Here is a 15,961-nt window from a genome sequence, read left to right as displayed (position 1 = left end):
GCTAACTGTTAGATATATATACGTGACCGGGATACATGGAACATACATGTATGTAGATTTGAAGGAGACCGCGATCTCTGAAGAGATGGTAGTCTGTGGTAGGCAGTTCCAATTACAGATAGTTTGTTGGGGAAAGGAAAACTTATATAAATCTTTTTGGTTAGAATTTGCATGAAAGAGTTTGATGTATCATTACAGTTCGTTATTCCCATAATAGATCTACAAGACATTTACACGTGCATATCTTGTATTATGTTATGATTAATGCGTTTTAGAGATGTCATTTAAAGTCATATGCGAATTCATCTCTACATATTACGTGTCAACAATAAAATATCATTGAATGTAATAATTTAATCAACTGTTAGGCAACACTAACCATAACGTTCATTTAGCATATTAGGCCTACCTTACTCTATCCGGCGACTTTATTTCTAATTACTATTCATGTTGAGCTTTCTGCTATTTAATCTTATTACGGGACACAGTCTACCATTGACCACTTCCATAATAAACATAGCAACAAGGAAGGCTCTGTTTATTTTTTCTCTTGCTTAAGCGGCTTTTTTGTACGGTCACGTGACTTACTACAGGGCAGAGGAGTGCACCGGCTAGAACACAGCACCCGGCAGCTTGCCGTTAATTCCGCTAAACATGGTGCCCCCGTCGTGGAATATTACCAATGTGGATGACATAGAACAGATACATGGCTACTATGTGATGCTGACTACGGTGATTTTCTTTATAGGAATTAATATCGCCATAACTAAACTTGGTACCCCAAAGCGAGTTCGCGAAGACCCGTGGCGATGGAAGAACATCGTTATTTCCTGGATGCATGCGCTATTTTGCAGTATATGGGATATTTCATGGTAAATGTGATATATTTGGTGCTGTGCTTTATGTTATGTTTGTGTGTTGTCCCCGACAAGAAGATGAAATTAGACATGATTCATCATGTAGGTGTTTGGAAAACCTATGTCGCTTATATCAAACAAAAATGGTTATTTAGCATTTATCATAAATATTTCTTATAAGATATTATAGCCTTGTTAAAACTAACACTTCAATTAATAGGTATCTATTTTGAGCTATAATTAGAATAATGTATGCATTGCCTTGAAAACTACTTGGATTCAATAGATGAAAAGAAAAATAGATGAAAAGAAAAATTAGGCCTATTGCACACCAAATATAAACAGGTCGGGGAAAACCACTAACTTGCGTATTATACGCAAACTACAGTATTTTACCCAATTGGAGTATGATTTTGTTACTAAAAATAGCCTAAATCTCTGACATCTCTACTTTTGTTATACTTTTCAAAAAAAATCGCATTAATACATGCCAAGATAAACTTTAAAGTGCAATTTACTAAAATTTGTGCAACAGTTAGGAACTTGATGCAACTTTTCTCAAAGTAATGCATCTATTTTCAAGACTTTCTGACATGCAAATGAATCTGAAATTTGCATTTGTGTACTGTTTCATTGTTAAATAAATGCGATTTGTGAAAGTATTTGGGAAAAGGAATGTGGGACTAATAGACGGTAAATAGTTCTCTTTACCCACGTCGTTTTGGGATCTCGAAATACCGTATTGGGGTATAATACTCTAGTTTGCGTATAATATGCAAGTTCGTGGTTTTTCCTGACCTGATACATATGCTACCAGTAGTCATGAAGGAACAGTAGTCGTGATTTGGAGGGAAAAAAAAATTGTTTGCATCTCATGTCATGAATAACATTACTTCCACGTAAACAAAACAACACAATCATGAAGTATTCGTCAGCAGCTCCAGACATTCGTAAATCTGGACACACGTAGAACATGCATATATTAAATCATGACTACTGTTCCGTCACGACTACTGGTTGGGTTCCAGTAAATAGTTTAATACTATAACCATTACCACTCAGTTATGCATATATCTTCAACTGAATTGGCTCAATGTCATGATAAATAATCCAGAGGTTCCGGGACGGGGTTTAAGCTTTTATCCCTATTAGAGGCATTGAATAAAATAGATTCTGCATATACATGCTTTGTCTCCAATTTGCAGGGACACATATTGAGAAATAATAGTTATTATCAAGGATTTATAAGCGATAAGGATTTGTCATTGTCTCTTTACACTACTAAACACCAAGTGAGACGCCTATGAACCGGGAATAGAAACCATTTTTCTCAACAAATACTTGTCTTATTGAGTCAAAAGAAACACCTATGTTAAGTTTATGAAATTTCACAATGTTTAGTACTTGCTTTAAGGACGGAATATTTAGAAGAAATGTCTTCAATTTTCGCTTCAAAAATATGACAGCTCATAAAATGACAGTCCGCATCAGAAAGTAAGATGATAAGCCTAGCTTGCATCAAAGGTTGCGCCTGTGGATATCAAAGGAAAATCAGCCGTCACCTCATATCACAGTCAGTGCACAAACACAAAAGCTCTTGCACTGTATTCGTCCAAAACCCAGAGAGACAAATCCTTCTCACTTATGAATTCTTGTTACTATACACTTTTTTATACTTGTGAAACTATCTTTTTGGGTCCACCAACTTGTAAAAGGTAAGGATGACCTTCAACCATTGTGCTTCGTCGTCCCCATGTGCCGTCTGACAGTAAAATCTTACCAATTTTTCACACTTTTCACATTTCAAATTTGATCCCAGGTTGATTCAAAATCTCAAGTTCTATTATTGCATTTTAGCTGAAGTTTGAGTGAATTGATCCTATCATTGTCCCAACCAAGTGTTAATTTTGTTATTTTTCGGACTGATATGAAATCAATGATTGTCGCTTGAATACACGCTTTGAACTAAATAAGTTTAATTGACATTATTTCAGTCAAGGAAGGGCATCCAAAGAAGTGTTGTTCTTTGACCCTCCAAAAAACATTATCCTATGTATGTCCAGTAGCAATATTTCAGTGTAGTTTCGTATCCAGATATAACCTGAGAGTTTTTGTGTTTATGTTTCAGTGTAGTGTTGTATCCAGATATAACCTGAGAGTTTTTGTGTTTATGTTTCAGTGTAGTGTTGTATCCAGATATAACCTGAGAGTTTTTGTGTTTATGTTTCAGTGTAGTGTTGTATCCAGATACAAACTGAGAGTTTTTATGTACCCTGAGTGTGTTTTTATGTTTCAGTGTAGTGTTGTATCCAGATATAAACTGAGAGTTTTTGTGTTTGTGTTTCAGTATAGTGTTGTATAAAGATATAACCTGAGAGTTTTTGTGTTTATGTTTCAGTGTAGTGTTGTATCCAGATATAACCTGAGAGTTTTTGTGTTTATGTTTCAGTATAGTGTTGTATAAAGATATAACCTGAGAGTTTTTGTGTTTATGTTTCAGTGTAGTGTTGTATCCAGATATAACCTGAGAGTTTTTTGTGTTTATGTTTCAGTATAGTGTTGTATCCAGATATAACCTGAGAGTTTTTGTGTTTTGTTTCAGTGTAGTGTTGTATGATATAACCATGATATAAGATATAACCTGAGAGTTTTTGTGTTTATATGTTTCAGTATAGTGTTGTATAAAGATATAACCTGAGTGTTTTTGTGTTTATGTTTCAGTATAGTGTTGTAATAAAGATATAACCTGAGAGTTTTTGTGTTTATGTTTCAGTGTATAGTGTTGTAAAGATATAACCTGAGTGTTTTTGTGTTGTTTATGTTTCAGTATAGTGTTGTATCCAGAACTACTAGATGACCTGGTTGTTAATATAAATTACTTCTCCTTTCTCATGATTCCATTTTCAACAGGTAAGAGTTCAGCAATTCTAAATGTTCACCTTTTAAAAACTATTTTTATCATTTATTTTGATTTAAATATATTCTTATAACCTGTTTGTTGATGATCTGGTGAAAATTATCAGGCTTTAAAAGGAATTTAGAATTTTTTCATTTTTTAATTTAACAAAATAAATTTTGTCTCTTAACATTTCTAAAAACAAATCTGACAGAAACATGATATGAAGGTTCTGTTTCATTTCATAGTTATGATGAAATTTCATGTGAAATAGATATCTATCGTCTTAAATATGTTTAGCTGTAATTTTTAGATAATTGTCTGAATAATTAAATACATGTAATTATTTTAAGTATCTCGGGTTTTCTATTTTTCAGGGTATTTCTTTTATGATAGCATAGATATGCTGATCAACAAGAAATTACGACAAAACTGGGAGGTGACTGTGCATCATATAGCTGTAAGTATTAATGTATACCAATGTAGACAACTGTAAAGATTACCTCCCTTGTGCCATTCTTTATATGGTATAACATACTAGTCCCCTAATTGGATCCATTCCTGATATTCCAGGGGTTACTATCACTGTCATTATAGCCACCCTAGACTATATCATTAGACATAGGGAGACTGAAGGCTGTAGTCTCTGAGCGACAACAGATGAGACAGATAGTTCGAGCCTTTGATGTATATAAAGAGAGTTAGAGTAATATGAGCAAATGATCGTAACCCCTAGGCTAAGTTTTGAGGATGCTCTGGGTAACAAGTGGTAGCCACAGTGGCCTTGTGATTTGCCAGTAACACTGCATAATGATAGACAAGGGAGGTAATTTATGAATATCCAAATATAAGTGAACTAACTCATTTTTAGCCCACCATCATCAGATGGTGGGCTATTCAAATCGCCTTTCGTCCGTGGTCCTTCGTCCGTCCGTTAGCAATTCTTGGTACCGCTATTTCTCAGAAAGTACTAAAGGAATCTTTTCAAATTTCATATGTAGGTTCCCCTAGGACCCTAGTTGTGCATATTGCATTTTGGGACCGATCGGTCAACAAGATGACCACCAGGCGGCCATCTTTGATTTTGATAGCTAAAGTTTGTTACCGCTATTTCTCAGAAAGTACTGAAGGGATCTTTCTCAAATTTCACATGTAGGTTGCCCTAGGACCCTAGTTGTGCATATTTCATTTTGGATCTTGGATTTTGGTAGTTGAAGTTTGTTACCACTATTTCTCAGAAAGTGTTGAAGGGATCTCTCTCAAATTCCATATATAGGTTCCCCTTGGGCTCTAGTTGTGCATATTGAAATTTGAGACTGATCGGTCAACAAGATGGCGGCTGGTCGGCCATCTTGGATTTAGATAATTAATGTTACCGCTATTTCTCAGAAAGTACTGAAGGGATCTCTCTCAAATTTCATATGTAGGTTCCCCTAGGGCCCTAGTTGTGTATATTGCATTTTGGGACATATCGGTCAACAAGATGGCCACCTGGCCGCCATCTTGGATTTTGATAGTAACCCCTATTCGTCAGAAATTACTGAAGGGATCTTTCTCAAATTTCACATGTAAGTTCCCCTAGGACCCTAGTTGTGCATATTTCATTTTGGGACCGATCTGGTAACAAGATTGCCGACCGGCGGCCATCTTGGATTTTGGTAGTTGAAGTTTGTTACCACTATTTCTCAGAAAGTATTGAAGGGATCTCTCTCAAATTCCATACATAGGTTCCCCTTGGGCCCTAGTTGTGCATAATGCATTTTGAGACTGATAGGTCAACAGGATGGCTGACAGTCCGCCATCTTGGATTTAGATAATTAAAGTTTGTTACTGCTACTTCTCAGAAAGTACTGAAGGGATCTGTCTCAAATTTCGTATGTAGCTTCCCCTAGGGCCCTAGTTGTGTATATTACATTTTGGGACTTATCGATCAACAAGATGGCCACCTGGCCGCCATCTTGGATTTTGATAGTTACCGCTATTTGTCAGAAATTACTGAAGGGATAGTACCTTTGGGACTAATCTGTCAACAAGATGGCCAAGCGGCCGCCATCTTGGATTTCACCACTGTTTCTCAGAAAGTTATGAAGGGATCTGTCTTAAATTTCATATGTAGGATGTTTGAAAAAGTTTAAAAAGCAGGGAAAAGATCCCTCTTCCCATTGTCAGATATAGATCATTCTTTGGTGGGCGCCAAGATCCCTCTGGGTTCTCTTATTTGGAAATTTGAGTTAGATAAAATGTGATAGTATTTCTTTTGTGAAAATCAGTCTTTTCTGTAAAATGTGTCTTTTATATATTCAGTCTAGTTGCAAGTGACGATAAGATTAAAAAATGTGTCTGTTTATATATAGAGTAGAAACCATTTGTTTGTAATAAAGATTTGTGTGTTTTTCAGGTGGCTTCCATGTTTTGGTATAATTTCCACGAGAAGATTTGTGTTGCCTATAATATTGTGGCACTAACGGCAGAGATAAATAGCTTCTTCCTGCATTCACGGAAGTTAGTACAGATGTTGAGAATAGATTATAATTCTGCTTTCTATAAACTGGTGTGTATCCTAAATATTGTGTCCTTTATGATATTTCGCGGCTATTCTAACGGAAGAATCTTGCTTGGAATGTACATGGATATCAACAGAGTCCCAACGTCGTATTACATAGGTCTGACAATGTCCATGATTTGTATGACTCTTATTAATGTGGTTCTATTTTGGAGGTTATTGAAAAGTGACTTTCTCCGTAAACGTGTAAAACAAACAGGAAACTCAAATGTCAAACCAATCAATGCAGAGAGAAATATGAACGGTGATCGTCACATGACACATACGAAAATAGAATAATGTAGAAATTTCAATTTAAGGAGTAGAATTTAAATGTGCAGATCTGTGATTAAAGTTACGAGTGAATATGAGGCATTGAAGATTTTGAAGTATTTTATGTAAATTTAGTGTCAGTAAGTTATGTTAAGTAAACGAAGAGGTCTACTTGCAATTGTTCCAGTATAACAAAAGATTTACGAAAACACCAGACATAATTGAGATCATCCTCGATACTCTAGAGGTTTCTATCACTGATGTTACATCCCTCCCTATACTACTTAATAGCAACCTTTGGAGTATCGAGGATGAATTGAGATTTGTATTATCAACCATTGTTGTCATTGTTTGCTGTGATTTTACGTCTGAACAAAGTAGTATTAATATCATGTAATAACCAATTTTCCAATACCAGAACAAGATATATAAGGAATAAAAAGAATGATTAGATACTTGGAGATATCAAAGATTCAAGTATAAAATATGTGTAAAGGAGAAAGATGTAATTTTCTTTGTTAGATTGATAACCAAGTGTTTCAGTTGTTTTCTTGTCAATGTAAACTTTCAGAATTAAGAATACAATATAGGTTGTCATAATTTTATGATTTTTGTACAGGAATCTAAAGTCAATCATTTGTAATAAAAAATGCAGGATTTGAAAAAGTTTAAGATAAAGTAGAGTAGAGTTAATTTAGTTTAAAAGGCTATGTTTTTATGTGTGTTTTAATAGATTTTTTACTGTAATATGAATTACACTTGTAATTGTAACAAGGTCGAGATAAATTTAAAGTCAGTAGAATTTAATACTACTAAATCAGAGGATTAATATACATGCTTAAATACATTCTTGATATTCCAAGGATTATTTTCGCTGTCAATATAAGAGTGATTTCTTGTAGCACCAAAATTATTTTAGTTTCATTATGTTAAAAAATTCCTTTACACAAGATCTTATAAAAGAAATTCTTTTCTGTGGCAATTTATCCTGCTATGTCTTTCATTTGTTGTACATTACATTCAAAACCATGACAATATTTTGTTATTACCAATCTACTGTTGTCAGCCATAAGTAAATCATTACCACCCCAATTCACTTTGGAATGGGTCTGATTTCTATTTGCATAATTTTTATTATAATAGTTGTGTTGAATTCACACTTGTATATTGATAAGTATATAATTAAGTTTAATACAAAGAAGCAATCGTTATATAATGCTGTTTGATATATTTGACATGAAACTTTAGTTATTTGCCCTTTTTGTACAGAATTGAGATGAGATTTATCTCCCCTTAACCATAATGTCGTTTCTTAGACAGCGTTAATTATTTGAGTAATGAGTCTACAAAAAAGACACCAGGCTTATCAAACATAAAAGACTTGCTTAAAACCTTTGATTATTTTATTTTTGGAAAATATTGAATAATTGAAATAAAATAAAAAGTACAAGTAGTTGAGGAATCTTGAAGTTAAATCATTTGGTGATAACAGAAGCATATATTACAATATGTATACATGTTTCTGGTGATATCAGCTTTGATTGATTTACTTTTCTCAGACTATTTAAAACCAAGAAGGAACAGCTGAATGTACAAAGGTCTTTGATTTTACAGTATAATACATGCAGGAATTTTATGAGGAAACACAGTACACTTTATTATTAACCAGTTGGTGAAAGCAGGTTTATTAATCAAGGTAACTGTGTATTAGTGAAAGCAAGTTTATTAGGTAATGACTTAGATAAAATTAAGGGTAAAAGTTGTATAACATGTACCCAATTTCCTTCAATTTTAAAGACAATAATTGAAATAAGCTAAACTAATCCTCATAGCTGTACTACTAATACATTTGTAGTTTATTGTAGTATAGAGAGTAAACAAATGTAAACACTGAATTTTTTTCCTGGAATCGGCTTTGCATATATATTTGTTGCCTGTAATTATTTTGAGCTCCTGCATATAACATAAAGATGTGTTTTGGATTTCTTTGACATTTTATGCGAAGACATGGACAGTGAGGATAGATATCTCATTTGAGTTGATACTGTCCCTGTTCTGTGATCAATCATAGGGTTAGTATGTTTGAGGCACTGTTAACATCATATTTTATTTCTTTCTATTTACAAACATTGAAATTTTTGAATACGATTTGTTGTATATATGTTGGTTGATTGTAAACATCTGAACAACACCGAGTTATTGTCTGGTTTATAAGATTGACTTGTGTTGTCGTTGTTTGATGCAAAACCCAGTCTTTGATTACTGGACAAACATACAAGTATCATTAAGGACTAAACTTGTCTCGATTGTCACTATTTATTGGCATGTTGATATTTGAAAATGAAAGATTGGAATGAAAACAAAAGGACTATATATGTATGGTCTTGAACCCCAAATTCAATACTTTTTAATTTAATTAGGTGTTTAGAAATTTAAAAACATTGTATTTGAAATATTAAAAGCAAGTCTGATATGTTTGTAATGTAGTTTCTTTGTTATCAAAATTAAACGTTTGTCATAGTAATCATTGAAAATACACATTGATATATAAATTTGAAAAGAAATAAGATCAAATTCAACATTTTTTATTGTTTTTTTCACAATAAACCATATTCTTGAGCAAACCTTCTATTTGATAAAAGATATGTATGCATATGATGTCTAGATGAAAACAGTATATACTGACATTATTTTCATATTTGTATAATTGATGCATACATTTAGGGTAGTTGTCATGGTAAGTATATCTGTACATCACAATTCTACCAATTGCATCAGGGACGTAGTAAATACTTGGATGGCATCAGTTGAATCATTTGGGCAGATGGAGTGTCCAGACCTGTTGAAGTGAGAGTTAACTGTAAATAAGGGTGCAGTCCTGTGAGAGCTAGCTGTATAGTGTTGTTGGTATATAATTATAGTGTCCTGAATGTAGTGAATGTTTAAGAAATAAGTATTTTTTTTGTATTCTGATTTACAGTTGTTGATAGATCTATTTTCTAGATGTAAAGATATAGTCATATGTGTTCTATTGATGTAGAATTAGAGAATGAAACTTATTGTATCTATTTAACTAAATCTTTTTGTACAAACTTACCAGTAAATTATATATTGCTATATATTATATATATAAATATGCGTGCTTTATTAATGTCTTTGTTGATCATCTGCTAATAACCATATTTTCATTGTTATTTAAGATTCATGTATAACAAACCATTTTTCTGTGACATGTTTTGTAAACCTGAGAAATCACACTCCATTATACTTTCAATCATATCTTTTTTTTGTGTTAGATTCGAAGAGATGTACCATTTGATGAAAAAATATTCCTTTTTTGACACTTACATGTAGTACATATATATAAGGAAATAATTTTCATTGTAAAATATTTTTGTGCCAGGTTACTGAAATTAGATGGACAATTAGGTATGTACTAATGCATTTAATATTTGTTCATATTTCAGATGATAATTAAACTAATTAAAGGGGTAATCATAGTTTTCATTGTATACTGAACAGGAAAAAAAATGGAACAAAAATCCTTGTAAATTAGGTTTCTCGTGACAGATTGCATGTAATTATCATAATTGGATAAAAAAAATTGTCCAGTTATAGGTTTTGAAATAAATTATTTTTAAGGAATGTATTATATATTTAGTATATATAAGATGTATAATATATTTTATCAAGTACACATAAGATGACTGTTTTTTTTGTGACTGCACAATTATGACATCCTCTTGAAATATAAAAGAAAATGCTGTTAATTTATATTTATCATTTACGTTTGTTACCTTGAGTTTTTGATTATTTTTTTTTATAATTTCCTTTAGGGATTAGTTTTAGCCTATGAAACAAGGTTTTCTCAACAGAAATCTCAGTCAGAAGTTCATTTGATCAAGATGTGACCTTCTACATTGTTTCATTGTAAAACATGCAAGACAACAAATCAAATTTTGCCTTGTCAGAGTAGTAAAATAAAAATGCCTTATCACTTAATAGATTGATTGAGTTTAATGTAAACCAATAAAGTTTGGCCTTGCTGATTTATTAACTAATCAGATTTCTCCTATAATAGATCTATTTTCTAGATGTAAAGATATAGTCATATGTGTTCTATTGATGTAGAATTAGAGAATGAAACTTATTGTATCTATTTAACTAAATCTTTTTGTACAAACTTACCAGTAAATTATATATTGCTATATATTATATATATAAATATGCGTGCTTTATTAATGTCTTTGTTGATCATCTGCTAATAACCATATTTTCATTGTTATTTAAGATTCATGTATAACAAACCATTTTTCTGTGACATGTTTTGTAAACCTGAGAAATCACACTCCATTATACTTTCAATCATATCTTTTTTTTGTGTTAGATTCGAAGAGATGTACCATTTGATGAAAAAATATTCCTTTTTTGACACTTACATGTAGTACATATATAAGGAAATAATTTTCATTGTAAAATATTTTTGTGCCAGGTTACTGAAATTAGATGGACAATTAGGTATGTACTAATGCATTTAATATTTGTTCATATTTCAGATGATAATTAAACTAATTAAAGGGGTAATCATAGTTTTCATTGTATACTGAACAGGAAAAAAATGGAACAAAAATCCTTGTAAATTAGGTTTCTCGTGACAGATTGCATGTAATTATCATAATTGGATAAAAAAAATTGTCCAGTTATAGGTTTTGAAATAAATTATTTTTAAGGAATGTATTATATATTTAGTATATATAAGATGTATAATATATTTTATCAAGTACACATAAGATGACTGTTTTTTTTGTGACTGCACAATTATGACATCCTCTTCAAATATAAAAGAAAATGCTGTTAATTTATATTTATCATTTACGTTTGTTACCTTGAGTTTTTGATTATTTTTTTTTATAATTTCCTTTAGGGATTAGTTTTAGCCTATGAACAAGGTTTTCTCAACAGAAATCTCAGTCAGAAGTTCATTTGATCAAGATGTGACCTTCTTCATTGTTTCATTGTAAAACATGCGAGACAACAAATCAAATTTTGCCTTGTCAGAGTAGTAAAATAAAAATGCCTTATCACTTAATAGATTGATTGAGTTTAATGTAAACCAATAAAGTTTGGCCTTGCTGATTTATTAAGTAATCAGATTTCTCCTATAATTCCATTATCTGTTAGATTAGTCTTTCATGTATGTCTATTGGTATGGATATGTATAAATCAAATCCAATTTGTCTGATTGATTCTTCATTTAATGACAAATAAATAGATAAAAATACAGAGACATTTGATATCCTACCTGTGTAAGTAATACCGGGATCATCAATACATACTGTTAAAGACATTGATTTTCAAATAAAAGATGAAAGGTCGGTAGTTACCTCCTGTGGGTTCCAGCTATGTCTGGAATAATTAAATTCTCAACAACTGGTGATATTCATATCCTTTTTCTATTTTAAGTAGAAAGGAACTCGCTATAATTATTTTCATGAATCCTACCTTCGTAAAATGAATCAAACATAAGATATGATAAATTCCTTGTCGAAGCATAATGTAAGATTTAATAAATCAAAAGTGAGCTCAGGTATTAATTGTTATGTTTCATGGGGTCTTTGATTAGATACCCGGTGAATCGTTTATCTTTTCTAGTAAAGTTAAGCATATATCCATAATAATTAAATCTAAGCGGCGCACGAAAAATATATTTCTGACCATTATTCATTTCCTTTTAACAAAGCCGATTGGAATGAAGGCATGTGCCACATTTTTTAGATAAAAATCATATATATAACGTGCTTCAGGTGTTTAAGTTTGGGCATAATCTAATAATGTACAAATAGACAAGTTTGCCTATGTTAAGCCAACCATATTGCCAAAATGTATGCATTTCCCACATTTATGATCCAATGTACTCTACAGATTGTCAGTTTAGTATTACTTTTTGATGAATATTGTAATTGATAAATGGACCAATCAGTTGTCCATCAATCACATCTGTTTTCTGTCATTGAAGAGAAATAATTTAATTTTTTAATGAGTATCACACAATCATATTTATACTTTGGTTAATTGATTTTTATTGTGTGAAATTATTACAAGAGATAAATAGAGAGTAGATCATTGACCACATATTATTCGTACTATATTTACCCCCCCCCCCCTATCCCCTCTTAAGAAATACAAAAAATCAAAATCTTTTGAAAACATTATTGTAAAATGTAATGGAAATTTTCTTGCCCAGGCTATAGCTAGTAATTAATCAATTCGACTAAGGGCACATTAATCAATTCTTAGAATATAGAAAATTATTTCCTATGTGGTAAATAATGAATGTTTAGGATCCACATACTTAGACTTGGGTGAGGAAGTTAAGAATCCTTTGGGATATAAAACCTCATTCAGCGTTAACTTGTATACTTATCCTCCATCAATATTGATTTTTTTTCAAGATGTTGCCAATAGTTTCCGTGGCTTTGTTACTATCTTCAATGTTTTTATTACAGACGTGTAAAACATGTTTGTGTTTTTACAAAGCTTTTACCTATCAAAGGTATATTTTTATAACATTTCCTGAAGTACGCTGATCTGTTCACCACAAGCTTTGTGCTTATTATACCCCTGTAAGTTGGTTAAATATTAAAATGTGAATCAGAAAATCTTTATTTGCTTTTAGCTTGATTGTTTTGTTTATTTAAAATCAGCAATTACAAGAGATCTTTCACACTTACGTGTTGGAATGGAACAGATTAGTAGGTTTGTATACGTCTTCTCTGATGTCAGATAGGATTATTTTTGATTGCAAAAATTCTAATCTGTTGTGATATCCATCCATGGCATTGAAACGTATGTTGCAGGTCTCACTCTCTCAAAACTTTAATAAAATGTTTAAGAAGTTAGAGAGCTACGTGGAATAAATGATTATTATATTTTTTTTTTAATTTTAACTATTTATGAAAATAATTATCACTGAATATTGCTTGTAAAGAACATTTCCATTGGCATGGAATTATTGTCCGAATAATCTCGCTGTTTGTAACGATGCTTCTGGTTGGCTTACACAATAGCCTTAGTAATTCTTGGACAAAAAGAGTCCATTTAGAAATGTTGGTATTTCATTTGATTGTGTGACGGTCTGTACCACAAAAAAAAGTTAATGAACAATTTACTTTAGTCAATTTGAATATGATGCAAGAAAATGATGATTCGATATTATCAAGAAATACCCACATGATTTCTGTTGTATGGTTAGGTATAGTGGTAAGTTTCCATGACATTCACTTAACACGAGATGTGTCTATCCGGTGGTAAAACAGCATTAACTTTTTATGAATATATACATTACCATTTGTATCACTGTGGCTGTCGGTAAAAAGTGCTAACAACCTGTAACATATAACAAGAGAGTACATGTATGTAAACAAGGGAGTATCATTTTTATTAATTAGATACATTTATTTTTATAACTGTACTTACTAAACCGCTTTCTCTCTCTTCCCTATTTCTATTTTTGTGCAAATGGTTGTACCTGAGTTCTATATTAGGCAAATAGAATTTATCCCGAAATGTCTGTTAGTAAGTCCGTTTATTCGTGAATTGTTTGATGTAGGAATATAATGTTATATCTGTATATGACGTAATTATGTTGTATCTATTTTTCTATTGATTGGTTACGTTTATAATATACTGATAAGGTAAAGAAACACAAACATTAAATCCACTGTTAATTATTTTTAACTCTCTCTTATTACATGACTGTTCGTTCATGTCTTTACCATGAATACAAAAATCCTAGCTATTTTTTAAAGTCATGTTACCGTGTATTAATGGAATTTTTGTCAACAGATGTGACGATTTTTAATATATAGTATCTTTACAAGATTTAAAGCAATTGACTTTTTTAATAGTATTTTGAAATTGTGAACATTTTGTTAAAATATGAAAACTAAACCATACTTTATGACATAAGTGCATATTGGGTTATTTTTTAAACAAGTTTTTATGCATTTTCGCTTAAGTCGAAAGCAGAAAGTTATTATCATAAGAACGTTCAACGATATTTATTTCAAATGTCTTATTAGCAAATTTTTATTTTGTTCTTATTTAACTGAGAACAAATGGATGGCGAGAAAAGGAAGTAAAATTTTTCCTGTCACCTCATACGGGAGTTAAAAGCAAGCGGCTCAGCATTGCCTTCTTGTCATAAAAGACAGTAAATAGACTAGATCAATGATCACAAAATATCTGACGTTTAAGGCTATTCTTTGTCTTGATTTATCTAATGAGTGTTTGGCTTACCCAAATATACTGCATTCATTTGTCCACAAAATGTATCTTCGGTATATGTTCACATATTTATTTTGGACATCTGAGTGTTTGAACCGATAAAATAATTCAATATAATGCGATCTCCGTACATTACCGTCTTGGATATTTCTATGGAATAACTATATTGTTTTACTTTACTAGCAACAAATAAATCCGGTATCATTTCCTCATGGTCAGTTTAAGATATTATCAAATAGCGCTACACGACGTGATAACCGATACCCATTGTTTATTTTGATAGATATAACTACTCACCATTGGTAGCGTCGTTAGTATATAGTGATCTTAGAATATCATTAGAATCTGGGTTTTTTTCATAAATATTTTTATAACGTTTTGTACAAAGCTGTGTGATTGTCTAGTTTGTGTGGTATTGTTTGATCTGTGCTGATTTGTTATGTCAATTTTAACCATAATATCTATATTAATTGATGCAGTGATCAGATACAATACGTTCAACCCTTTAAGGTTAATGACCTGAGAAAATACGGTAATATTTTGCAAGCCAAAATCAGTTTAACCACAAGCCATGTAATTAATGATGATAAAAAACATCTAGACCCGATTTCTCGTCTTTACGTGCTTGTAGTAAGTAAATGTTTTTGACAGGTATCTGATAACCTTTCAATCAACTGAGAATTAATTCATAGGCTCGCAAAATATTACTAAATATCTTCTTAATCCTTTAAATGATAACTCATCTAACATTTATTGTGCAAGTAATATCTTTTCCATGTGGCATGAACATGTAAATATAAAAGCTTCAACTACATATTTGTTGGTATAATATGTATGTCACCAATATATAGAACAGCTGATTCAGTTGGTGTGTTGATATATCTTACCAATATATAACAACGGATTTGATTGGTTTGTTGGTCTATGTCACCAATATATAACAACTGATTTGATTGGTTTGTTGGTCTATGTCACCAATATATAACAACGGATTTGATTGGTTTGTTGGTCTATGTCACCAATATATAACAACTGATTTGATTGGTTGTTGACATATCTCTCCAATATATAACAGCTAATTCGATTGGTTTGTTGATATATGTCACC

At 31.6% G+C, this 15,961-nt stretch overlaps 1 protein-coding gene across 1 annotated transcript; it reads left to right on the top strand.

Moving 5' to 3' along the window:
* Positions 1 to 584: 584 nt before the first annotated feature.
* LOC138332089 (TLC domain-containing protein 2-like) lies at positions 585 to 9,920 on the top strand. The gene is made up of 4 exons (XM_069280038.1): positions 585 to 872; positions 3,685 to 3,767; positions 4,131 to 4,213; positions 6,152 to 9,920. The coding sequence occupies exons 1-4, from the start codon at positions 655 to 657 to the stop codon at positions 6,593 to 6,595; spliced, it is 828 nt and encodes a 275-aa protein (XP_069136139.1). The 5' UTR covers positions 585 to 654; the 3' UTR covers positions 6,596 to 9,920.
* Positions 9,921 to 15,961: the final 6,041 nt, after the last annotated feature.

The sequence above is a fragment of the Argopecten irradians genome, chromosome 9, assembly GCF_041381155.1.
Source record: "Argopecten irradians isolate NY chromosome 9, Ai_NY, whole genome shotgun sequence".
NCBI lineage: Eukaryota > Metazoa > Mollusca > Bivalvia > Pectinida > Pectinidae > Argopecten > Argopecten irradians.
This window is presented reverse-complemented; position numbering and strand designations above follow the sequence as displayed.